At 41.7% G+C, this 13,124-nt stretch overlaps 1 protein-coding gene across 7 annotated transcripts in view; it reads left to right on the plus strand.

Moving 5' to 3' along the window:
- Positions 1-10,349: 10,349 nt before the first annotated feature.
- The window catches only part of TCERG1 (transcription elongation regulator 1), a 64,200-nt gene continuing 61,425 nt past the window's right edge, over positions 10,350-13,124 (plus strand). For 6 of the 7 annotated variants that reach the window (XR_008502788.2, XM_054489445.2, XM_054489447.2 and 3 more), the window contains exon 1: positions 10,486-10,608. Coding sequence is in view for 6 of the 7 variants with exons in the window: in XM_054489445.2 (XP_054345420.1) it covers positions 10,550-10,608 (59 nt within the window). In the remaining variant the exon portion in view is untranslated. Of the gene's footprint in view, positions 10,609-13,124 lie in introns of all 7 variants that reach the window. The other variant, XM_054489446.1, reaches the window with a different exon arrangement.

Here is a 13,124-nt window from a genome sequence, read left to right on the forward strand (position 1 = left end):
AACTGCATGTGTTTCTCGAGGTCAAACGTACCTCATGAGCTCTCTTGGCACTCATACAGCTAGCTGAGTCTTTTCTGGGGATGCCTCACTGGGTACTGCTTGCACTTACCATTAGATGAGCATCCTGATCCTCTTATTTTGTAGATGGACAAATTGAGGCATCATAGTATACCTGTGGTTTTCACCTTTATGAAAGGTACTTAGCACCTTTGAGAACTAGCTATCTGAACACTTAAAACAGATTTTAGAAAACTTTTTCTTTTGGGCTGGGCACAGTGGTTCATGCCTGTAATCCCAGCACTTTGGGAGGCCAAGGAGAGAAGATCATTTGAGGCCAGGAGTTGAAGACCAGCCTAGGCAACATAGTGAGACCCTGTCTGTACAAGAAATACAAAAATTAGCTAGGTGTGGTGGTGCACACCTGTGGTCCCAGCTACTCAGGAGGCTGAGGAGGAAGGTTTGCTTGAGCCCAGGAGGCTGAGGCTGCCATGAGCCGTGATTGCACCACTGCACTTCAGCCTGGGCAACAGAGCATGACCCTGTCTCAAGAAAACAACAATCAAAAAAACAATAAACCTTTTATTTTGAAATAATTTTGGATTTACAGAAGAGTTGCAAAGTTAGTACAGACATAGTCCACACTCGGCTTCCCTTAACGTTAACATATTTATTTTCATTTTTATTTTTTGAAACAGAGTTTCACTCTCGTTGCCCAGGCTGGAGTGCAATGGCACAGTCTCGGCTCACTGCAACCTCCGCCTCCTGGGTTGAAGCAATTCTCCTGCCTCAGCCTCCCAAGTAGCTGGCATTACAGGTGTGCGCCACCACGCCTGGCTAATTTTATACTTTTTTAGTAGAGATGGGGTTTCACCATGTTGGTCAGGCTTGAACTCCTGACCTCAAGTGATCCCCCTGTCTTGGCTTCCCAAAGTGCTGGGATTACAGGCATGAGCCACCGTGCAACATTAACATATTATATAATCATGGTTCATTGATCAAACCACAAAGGTTATATATTTTTTATATATATATATTTTAATAGAGATAGGGTCTCGCTGTGTTGCCCAGGCTGGTCTTGAACTCCTGGGCTCAGGCAATCCTCTCACCTCAGACTCCCAAAGTGCTGTGATTACCAGTGTGAGCCACTGTGCCTGGCCCTTACAATATTAATTAAACAACAAACTTTATTTGGATTTCCTCAGTTTTCCCCACCAGTGCCCCTTTTCTGTTCCAGGATGTGATCCAGGACAACACTGTACATTTTAGTCATCGTGCCTCCTTTGTTGCCTCAGACTGTGACTGTTTCTCACTATCTGTCTTTCATGATCTTGACACTTTTGAAGTGTATTGATCAGGTATTGTGTGAATGTCCCTCAATTCAGATTTGTTTAATATTTCCACAACTTTAGACTGAGGTTGTGGATCTTGGAGAAGAATACCATAGAGGCGAAGCGGCCTTCTCACCACATCATGTCAGGGATGTACACTATCACTGATGATATTAATTTCTTTTTTAATTTTAATTTTAGTAGAGACGGGATTTCACCACGTGTGCCAGGCTGGTCTTGAATTCCCAACCGCATGTGATCTGCCTGCCTTGGCCTCAATCTTTTTATTTTGAAAGTTGGTAAGTAAAGAAAAAGAATTAAGCATTTATTCACTTTTAAAGCAGAAACTATTTTCAGGTAACTAAATAGCCTCTGTTGTCGAAGGAAATCTCTAATTTAAGGAAGATTGTCAGTGAACAAATGTGGAAGGTAACATATAATTGGAAAATCATTAGTTTGTCACCCGTAAGGAAAGTATTGATTCAGGAAAGGATAAAATCATTAAATCGTTAGGTTAATGGTAGACAGGTACGTTGACCATTCATCCCATTTTGCCAGAGATGGTCCTAGTTTATGACTATTGTCCAAGTGTAATTATTAATAGTGCCCCTTTTAGTCTCAAATGTGGCAGTTTGGATTATAAGTGATAGGGTCACCTTCCTGACAGGGTACCAACATTTGTATGAAGCCAAAATAATATCATGCAGATAATATTCTGATTATAATAAGATTGAGCTGTCATCACCTTTAACTCAGTGTTTATCTTAGCATCACTTAGGATGGGACAACCAGATGTGTCTCCTATTGTGACTGAAATTGGAATATACAGCATTACCTATGAAGTTCCCTTGATAAAATGTTCAATTTAAATCTGGTCAAATATTCAGATCTATCTTCCTGCTTATAGGAAACACAAGGGTTAGAGGAAGCAATCAGACAGATCCAGAGGGGAAACAGGCCTGGTCTTCAGCAAGTCCATATCATGATAAAAGGAACTGTTCTAGATTAAAAGCATGAGGCATAGCAACCAGATGTACTGCTTGGTTCTGAATTCGACACTTATCTGGCCAAACCAGCTGGAAGGACATCTTGGGGATAGGTGAGGAAATTTGAATATGGATTTGCTATTACTGTTAATTATGTTAGGTGTGAAAATATAATTTTTGCTATGTAGAAAACTGGGCATTAAAAAAATAGATGCATTCCAAACATTAGGGGTGGAATATTATGATGTCTATAATTTGCTTTAAAATACTTCAGGGCTGGGCGTGGAGGGTCATGCTTGTAATCCCAACATTCTGTGAGGCCAAGGTGGGAGGATCCCTTGAGCCCAGGAGTTTGAGACCAGCCTGGGCAACAACGTGAAACACTGGCTCTATAAACAAAAACAAAAAGAAAAACAAAAACATGAAACTAAACTAAAAAAAAAAACAAAAAACACAAAAAGCAAAAAAACCCTTCAGCATTAACTACAATAAATGGAGTTGGCAGGAAAAGAAATAAGATAAAATATATAAAACGTTTCATAAACTTGCACCTGAAAGACAGTGTCATAGGTAAGGCAGCCCCCAATGATCCCACCTCCTGATATTCAGCCCCTCCTTGAGTGCACTTTTCAACTTGTTTCTTCTTCCCTTTTTTTTTTTAATTGAGACAGAGTCTCACTCTGGAGTGCAGTGGTGCAATCCCGGCTCACTGCTGGGACTACAGGCGTGCACCACCATGCCTGGCTAATTTTTGTATTTTTAGTAGAGATGGGTTTTCACCATGTTGGCCAGGCTGGTCTTGCTCCTACTTCAGGTGATCCACCCACCTCGGCCTCCCAAAGTGCTGGGATTACAGGTGTGAGCCACCGCACGCAGCCTCACCTTGCTTCTAATGAATGGATATGGGCAGAAGTGATGGAATTTCACTCCCAATATTATTGAAATATTGGAGGTTACAAAAGGTTACAAGTCTGTGGCTTCCATACTGAGCATTCTCTGTCTTTCGTAGATTGCTCGTGCTGGGAGAAGGACACTGTCATGTTGTGATCAGCTCTGTGGACAGGCCCATGTGTGGCATGTCTTCTGTCTAGCAACCTATGAGGAACTGACATGCATTAAAAACCAGGTGAGTGCTCTGGGGACTGTTGTGGGGTGGGGGGAGGGGGGAAGGATAGCATTAGGAGATATACCTAATGCTAAATGACGAGTTAATGGGTGCAGCACACCAGCATGGCACATGTATACGTATGTAACTAACCTGCACATTGTGCACATGTACCCTAAAACTTAAAGTATGATAATAAAAAAAAGATAAAAAAAAGAAAAAAATAAATAAATAATGAGCTGAGTCATCAAAACAAAACAAAACAAAACAAAACAAAAACCAGGTGCGTGAACTTGGAAGAAGATCCTTCAACATCAGGTGAGTCTTCAATCTTGGCTGGCAATCTGACTGCAACCTCATGGGAGGTCTTGAGCCAGAGGCACTTAGACTGTGCCTGGATTCCTGACCCGTGGAAGCTGTGAAGTAATGTTTTGTTGCTTTAAACTGCTAAGTTTTGAGATAATTTGTTATGCAGCAGTAGGTAACTAATACAGACAGGAAAGAGTTATTTGGGTGAAAGAGAGCAAGAACATTATAGGCAGAGAGAAAAACCCATGAGATAAGTATTTAAGGTAAGAAGCATGAGTATGTTTGAAAAATGGAAAGAAACCAAGTTTGATTAGAACTTAAAAGCAAGGAGGAAAGATGAAGCTGTAGTAATGGGCATGATATAGGGCTACAAAGACCATGTCAAAAGTCTGTTCTTTTTCCTATTGGGAAATAAGAAGCCATGGAAAGGATTTAAGCAGAGGCTATTTTGGAAGCTTAATTTGATGTTTTGCAGAGAAGAGAATAGAGGGAGCAAGGGTGGAAGCTAATCTGGGAGAAGCGCTGAATCATCTGGGGCTGGGTATGGAAAACAGATGGCATCGCCTTTCTCAACTCAGACTCTGAAAAGGTCAACACTGCTCTGGGCCTTACTCTGATTACACAAAATTGGCACAAGGATGGCCATACAAATCAACCAGTTAATACGCTGGCTACCCAGTGACCAGTTAGATTTCTTCTTGGAAGACTTCTTACCTATAGATATCCAGAGATTTGGCAGTGATATGTGGACACTAGACTGTGAGGTGAGTCAGGTGCTGCCTTTACATCCGCGTTGAATAGGATGAGTGAGAGGAGAAAGTGAGTTTACAGAAAGAGGAGACTAGAGCAAACAGGCAAAGATAACCAGAGAGGAGGAGCCCTGTGGCCCCTGAGAAGGAAAGGAAGACAGTGGGAAACTCTGTAGGTCCTCAAAGCTTTCCGGCCCCTATAAAGGTCAGGGCAACTAGACCTCTTGTCCATAGAATTGATTAGTTCTGTTTTCTCACCAATACTAATTTCACTCATGCTAATTTGGCTTCTTTTCCTTGCAACCCAAACATTTTCTTGACTAGAATAAATTTCTGTACCATGATTGACTAGATCATTTGACCTCTATAGATTAAAAAAAAGGTATGGATTGGGAGGGTGAATAGAATGATATTCTTAACACTTGCACATTACTGACTCAATATATTCACAAAGATGCAATTATTTACTTCAGCTCAGGAATTCTGAGCCCCATCCAAGCAGTCTATATGCTGATACTACTTAATAGCTGAACATATAACAATGATTTCTGAGTTTTCTTATATCCTAGATCCAATGGAGATTAGGGGATGAGAGGTTAGAACGCGTTCTAAATTCCATAAGTAAGTTACAGACTGATGAAGTGACAGTTTGAAGGTAGATGCAATGGAGATGTCATCTGGAGAAGTTTTACCTGCTGCCCTCAGACATCCATACAGAATGGAAGAAGCCCGGGGAGACTTTATGGTCTAATTGCTGATTGGCAGTAGAGCAGATTGGTTATGAATGTGGACTCTGTAGCCTGGAGGCCTAGGCTTGAATTCCAATTGTGTCATTCACTAGCTGTGTGACTCAGGATGCATTACTTAATCTCTCTGTGCCTTCGTTATCTGTAAAATAGAAATAATAGCAATGCTTACCTCATAGGGTTTTTGAAAAGTTTCAAATGTGTTAATACATTTAAAGTGCTTAAAACAGTGCCTTGCATGTAGGAAATGATTGATAAATATTACTTATTAAATGAGATGCTTATGTAACATGCTCAGCATTCTACAGGCTTAGGAAATGTAAACTACTATTATTATTTTCTGCTATAATCCTGTATGTTGATTTAGTATGACACTTCCTATTCATGGAGTAATATTGTTTATTTAGTTCTAGTTTCTTGGCTATCTCATTGTCCTCTCTTATATATATGCAAAAAGGTGGACCCTATCTTGATTTTGACCTTGTCGGTAAAGCACAGGCTAGCAAAATGCCCTTTTTCAGTCCATTCTGGCTGCTGTAACAAAATACCATAGACTGGGTGGTTCATAAACAATAGAGATTTATTTCTCACATTCTAGAGACTGGAGAGTCCAAGGTCAAGGTGCCAGCAGATTTGGTGTCAGGTGAGAACTAGCTTCCTCAGACGACCTTCTCACTCTAACCTCATGTGGCAGAAGAGGGCGAGAGGTTGCTCCTGGGCCTCTTTTACAAGCGCTCTAGTAACATTCATAGGGTTCTGCCCCCATGACCTAGTCACCTCCCAAAGGCCTCGCATTCTAATACAATCACCTTGTGGGTAAGAATTTCAACATAGGAATCCAGACCATAGCAGCCCTAAAGAAACTCTGTAAACAAATATTACTTATTGATGATTTTTAGTTGCTGCCTATGCCATGGTAAATAGTTTACTTATGAAATCTCAGGGCAACTCTTTGTTTTCCAAATAAAAAGGTCGAAGCTGTGAGAAGTGACTTACCCAAGATTATACAGCCAGTAGTTGAAAGAGCCAGGACTAGAATCCTGACCTAATTTACTCCAAAGCTCAGTAGCAACCTCTATCCATACTGCCTGTGAGGGAGCTAGCAGATGCATCCAGCCTGGGATTCTCTATTTCTGAGATCTCTTTAAATATTTCAAAGACCAATATTTCCAGTTAGGAATAACATAGCTGCACAGTTTATGGGTTAATAAGTGTGATATTAGGAGCTGGGGCTTCGGCCAGGAAAACAGTCTTTTTAAAGCATTTACAGTCTAGAGGGAAGAGGAAGAAATGATACATTGTGATTTGGGTGAGACACAGGATTGAGTGGTCTCTAACTGGCTTTGGTGTTAGACACACACGTGTTTGAATTCTGGCTTCCCCTCTTTTCAGCTATCTGAATGTTGCCTTGCATCAGTCCTATCATCTATCTGAGCCTCAGTTTCCTCATTTGTAAATTGGGGACAATACATCCATCTTGCAGGGCTGTTGAAGGGATTGGAAATAGTGTATGTAATGTACCTCCTGTGGATTTAAGATAGGTGCTCAAAAATGGCAGTTATTTTTTTAAAGCCTGATTCTGCATTGGAACCAGTTCTCAAGAGCCAATTCTGATGAGTGTCTTCACAGCAGGACCTAAGCCCTGATGAATTAATTTGTCTGAAACCAACATTGTCTCTTCATTTCATCTTGATATGCTAATTTTGGGGGGTTGATAATTCAATGGTTACCAATTGAGCAAGGATGGTATTTGCTATTTTGTTCTGTATAGTTGTATACATTATCAGTATCCTAATAGTTATCAAGCTTTGACTACAGGAAAGTCCATTTGGTCTCTTAAAAGATGCACTGAATCTCTTCAATTCCTTTTTCATTTTGATTCAATAAAATGGTTCACATTAGAAAAGCTGTGTAGACATAGTTCAAGTCAGAAATTTGCAATATGTTGTAAATAACTATTGAGCTCAAACTACCTGAATTTCAAGGACATATTTATGGGGATACACTATAGCAATGAAATAATGAAATATATACATATATACACATATGATTATCATTACATGTGATAGATATACATATGTATACACTTAATCTATTTAAAAGATTATACTATAATATAAATATCTTAAAGTATATTTAGATATAAATAACATAATAAAAACTATCAGATAATAACATTTTTAATACCTGCAAGGAGTTTCTTCGACTGACAGTTTATTTTCATTTTTTATTTGAGATGAAGTCTCACTCTGTCACATAGGCTGGAGTGCAATGGCGAGATCTCGGCTCACTGCAACCTCTGCCTCCCAGGTTTAAGCGATTCTCCTGCCTCAGCTTCCCAAGTAGCTGGGACTATAGGCACGCGCCACCATGCCTGGCTAATTTTTGTATTTTTTAGTAGAGACGGGGTTTTGCCATGTTGGCCATGCTGGTCTCGAAATCCTTAGGTGATCCACCTGCCTCAGCCTCCCAAAGTGCTGGGATTACAGGTGTGAGCCACAGCGCCTGGCCTGTTTTCATCTTTTATATATGCTAGTGACTTATTTTCTGTAAGGTATCCATTTTGAATTTTTTTTAGTAGGAATTACTTTGTAATGAGCCATCTATACCAGTATTATTTTCAGAATAGTTGACAGAACTTGGGGATACACACTGATGTTGAAAAAGGGATCGAACCCCCAACTTTTAGTCAAACTATAGTTTGTTCAAATGCCACACCTTTTTTTCTAAGACAGTGTCTCACTCTGTATCCCATGCTGGAATGCGGTGCTGCAATTACAGCTCACAGTAGCCTCGACCTGTCGGGCTCAAGCAGTCCTCCCACCTCTGCCTGTCAAGTAGCTGGGACCACAGTCATGCACCACAATGCCTGGCTAATATTTTTGATTTTTTGTAGTGATGAGGTCTCACCATTTTGCTCAGGCTGGTTTCGAACTCCTGAACTCAAGCAGTCCTCCCGCCTTGGCCTCCCAAAGTGCTGGGATTACAAGCCTGAGGCACTACAACCTAGCCTCAAACGTCACATCTTTAACCAAATTTTCACCATGCTCTCCTCCAATTACTCCTGCTCAGAACTGTGTGAAGCCTTTATCACAATTTAACATATTTAATTGATTTTGAATATTTAACTGGAATTCAGTGTAGAATGGTGTTTTTGAATTAAAATATAATTCACATACAATAAAATTCACCTTTTAAAGTATACAATTTGGCTGTATGCAGTGGCTCACACCCGTAATCCCAGCACTTTGGGAGGCCAAGGTGGGCAGATCACTTGAGCTCAGGAGTTCAAGACCAGCCTGGCTAACATGGCAAAACCCCGTCTTTACCAAAAATATAAAAAATTAGCTGGACATGGTGGCAGAGGCCTGTGGGAGCTACTTGGGAGGCTAAAGTGTGAGGATCGCTTGAGCCTGGGAGGCGGAGGTTGCAGTGAGCTGATATCATGCCACTGCACTCCAGCCTGGGTGACAGAGTGAGACTCCTTCTCAAAATAAGTAAATAAATAAATAAATAGTATAGAATTCAATGGGTTTTAGTATATTCACAAAGTTGTGCAACCATCAGCGCCAATTCCAGAACATTTTTATCATCCAAAAAGACATTCCATATCTATTAGCAGTCACTTCCAATTCCTCATTCCCCTCTACCTCCTGGAAACCACTGTTCTACTTTCTGTCTGTATGGGTTTGCCTGAAATGCAATGTAATTTCATCACATTTCATGTAAATGGAATCATACAACAGGTGGCCTTTTTGTATGTGGCTTTTTATGTCTGAACAATATTTCATTGTACAGTTATACCATGTTTCTTTCTTTTTTTTTTTTTTTGAGACAAAGTCTTGCTCCGTCGTCCAGGCTGGAGTGCAGTGGTGCGATCTCTGCTCACTGCAAGCTCTGCCTCCCGGGTTCACACCATTCTCCTGCCTCAGCCTCCCGAGTAGCTGGGACTACAGGCGCCCGCCACCATGCCTGGCTATTTTTTTTTTAGTAGAGACGGGCTTTCACCGTGTTAGCCAGGATGGTCTTGATCTCCTGACCTCGTGATCCGCCCGTCTCGGCCTCCCAAAGTGCTGGGATTACAGGCTTGACCCACCGGGCCCAGCCTATACCATGTTTCTTAACCATTCATCAGCTGATGATCATTGGGTTATTACAATACTTTTTGGCTATTATGAATATTGCTGCTGTGAACATTTGTGCACATGTTTTTATGTGGATCCAATTATTTAGGCTCACAGTATTTAAGAGTGCTGCTTTGCTACTACGCTGACTGGGGTTAAGACCAGGCTCTGCTATTCAGTAGATGTGTGACCTTGGGCAAGTTACTTAACTTCTCTGTGCCTCAAGCTCATCTACAAACAGTGACTATGTTACCCACCTCTTAGTAATTTTTGAATCTTAAAAGAGTTAACGTACATGGCGTACTTAGATCCGGGTTTGCTACCTGGTTAGGTCCAAGAAAAATTTATCTATTAGTATTATTTTAATATTTTTAGGACTTCAATAAAAGGGCTCATCTTCATTGTGCCTTTGAAACCCCAAATCCAAAACTTTTTTTTTTTGTTAATTAGAAAAACGAAATAAATATTCGGAATTGTCTGGTATTCTGGGTGTGCAAATTTCAGACAAGCACATTTTGAGATCGAGGGAGACATGGTTAAGCTGTAAATTGCAAAGAGGCTTGCCTTCGCCAATTTACCTTTCTTAATGCAGCAACTTATAACACCTATTCGCTTGCAACTGTTTAGTATAATTTGGGAGGTATTCTTGTAATTAATAATATATTATTTAATAACATGGATATAGAGCTGAGTGGTGACTTAAGACTCCTGCTACCGTAAAGCTAGGAAATAGCGGCTTTCCACAGCAACTGTGCAATCGGTTTAGGCGCGGCCCAGGTCGATTTTGATTGGCTTGCCCAGTGGAAATGCTCTCCGCCTGAGCTACTACTGGCCAATATGGCTCCACAATTGGCTCTCCTGGAAGCCGACAGACACGTGGCTACCGCAGGCTGAGCCGAACTTGGGAGGACTTAGTTCTGCTTACCGCGAGAGGGCGCTGGCGGTTCCTCACTGCTAAAATCTCATTTCCCATAAAGCCCCCGAGTCACCAATCAACTGGCTGTCTTCATACCGCTTTCAAAGTCGGCGGGCCCCTTGCCCAATAGCAAAGAACATACCGCCCCCATTTCGAAGATTGATGGAAAGTTTGACCAACCGCATCTCAGACTTCTGCTGTCTCCGCCTCTCTCGTTGGGGATTGACGATTTTTCTAGCCAATAGGGGACGCCGGGTCGGCGGGTGGATGAACGCGGCCCTCTGTAATGGCGGAGCGTGGCGGGGACGGGGGCGACAGTGAACGATTCAACCCGGGGGAGCTCAGGTAAGGGACGCTGCCTTCCTTCACATGTCTGCTCACGAGAGCCCCAGAGGCTAGACCTGCCATGTGGAGATCCGGGGCGGACGGTGGGTAGCGGAGCCGGGCGGCCCTGGGCCGGGACCGCATGGGGTTTAAGAAGGGGGAAGGGGAAGGTGGCTTGAATGAGAGCCGGGCCCGGGCTGGGCCAGGGCCTCCTGTGCATTCTCTGGCTACTTCCTAGTGCTTTCTTGGGGCCTCGCCGCCTCTCGCGGCCTGCAGCCCTCTGGCCGGGCGCGGTGCTCCCGCCTTTGGGCCCCGCCTCAGCCGCGTGTCGCCTCCGTCTCGGCCGACCTGAGTCTGTCCCCCGGCCGCGCTCCGCTGCGGGCCTGATTTTCCTCACCGACATCTCTGCACTCCGCAGTTACTTCCCCTGTACCCCTCGCCACTTCTGGCTAAGCTTTCTCCACGCTCTCCGCGGCTCTTTGGGTTCCCCACGTTTGCCCTTTCATTTCATCCCCCTCGTTGATTGCCTTTCTTAACTTCCTTGGCTTTCCTTCCTTTTTTCATCCCTTTATTCCTTATTATCCTGTAGTTGTGAGTAACAACAACAGTAGCAACCGCTTATTAGGCACTTACCGTGTGCCAGTAAACCCTTTACTTAGGTTTGTCTCATTTAATCCTCACAACCACCCTTTGGAGTAGTTGCTATTAACATTTTGCAGGCCACAGACCAGAGGCGTCTTCAGTTGTTACTCGCCCATCTTACAGGTGAGATAACTGAGCCTCGTGGAGGTTGAGTCAGTAGAATAAGATTGCCTAGGCGGATTTGTGGCTCCAGGAAGTGGCTTGAACTCAGGCAGTCAGGTTTCAGAGCCTGCAATCCCGATTGGCATTCTATTCGTCTACTACTCATGCCATTTCCTTGAACAGTGCAGTGACCTTTTTTCCCCTGGAACCTCAGTGCCTATGAGTTTGTAATTAAAATTTGGTAAAATGAAAGTGACCTGGAGAAATCTTTTGGTCAGTGGTTTTTGAGGAAAAGAGGTATTACGCTTTGTGTGTATTTGGTACTTTGTTTTTTTTCTGTATGGGAGAAATGGCATTTCAGATGTTCAGCTCCCATTCTGAATTGTGCTATTGTCAACATTTGAAAATGAAAAAGAGCAGTGTAGATTATGAAGACTCTGTTGATACTGTCTAGAACTTAAGATGAAATTGTGTAAGGAAATGGGTATTGTTATTCAAGGTTTTAGCAGAGGAAAATGCCTTTCAGATTCTGTATGGTCGCACACACAAATCTCCACTTTGGCAGAAATGAAATTTAGTCTTATTTCAGAGATGAATCTGAAATCCTTTAAACTCCGTATGTATACAGTATTAATGAGTGATCAAGGTGAATTGTCAGGAGCTTTAAATATTAGCAATGCCAAGTTTTTCCTGATTTCGATCTTAAAGAGAGGTTACTTAGCTAGTTTCAGATGGATTTATTAGGGAACATTCTTTTGCATTTTAGAAAGTATCTTTCTAAAGCTTTAAAAAAATCCTTATTAATAAAGCCGTTTAGACTTTATTAATAGTCTAGACACTGTTGTACAACTGATTTGAATAGGGCTTTAATTTGCAAATGAATTTGCCCTGTTGCAAATATTTTATATCGTAGCCTCTTGGATTGGAAGTTGCTTGCAGAGCATACTGTACAGATCTTTATTTTAGCATTTCTCATGAAATTAGGTGTGTATGTGGCCTCTTTGATGGCAGAAGTTGGGGCTTAATTTTTGCATTATATTTGTATCCTGAATGTACTTCATGGTGTGTCTGTCATAACCGCCTGGCAAATGAGATGTTCTGTAGTTATGTTGTGAATAAATGAAGATAGGAGATTTAAAGATATTTCACTTATTGGGCCGACATTTATTGTGTGCTACATGACAGTTGCTGACCTAGGTGCTGGCAGTAGTGCCCTGAACCAGACCAAAAAAGGAGGTTTGTCCTGAAGGAGCTTCCAGCTTAAGTAAGAGCCATCTAAATTGTGAATGAAATCAACCACATCAAATGATTAAATCTGCCTGTAAGTGTAAAGTGACTTACACAAGGTCTCTGGGTAGTTGGCAGGGTCTGGACTAAACCTCAGGTCTCCTCAATCACAGTTTATGCAATTTGCTCTCATATATCAGTAGCATCTTTTTATTTCTTGCCCCTCCAATTAAAGTATTGTCTTTAGCATTGGAGAGATTGCGTGTCTGGATAGAGAACTTCTATTATAGAAAAATACCTTACGTTTGTATTTCCATGATGTTCTTGTGAAATATTTTTGTTCCTTCTATTCATGCAAGTGGTAGGAATGCAAATCACAATAGATGGAAAATTTATAGACATTCCAAATGCCATTAAAGTAACTTCCAGAGTCATTTGTATAGATCCTTTCCCTAGAGCCTTTGTTTACCTATCAATACTTAAAATACTTGCAATCTAAATTTCCTTATCTATAAAATGAGAATAAGAATATTCTGGTGTTATCACTGACTAGCTGCCTTAAGAAA

This window comes from Pongo pygmaeus, chromosome 4 (genome assembly GCF_028885625.2).
Source record: "Pongo pygmaeus isolate AG05252 chromosome 4, NHGRI_mPonPyg2-v2.0_pri, whole genome shotgun sequence".
NCBI classification, from domain to species: Eukaryota; Metazoa; Chordata; class Mammalia; order Primates; family Hominidae; genus Pongo; species Pongo pygmaeus.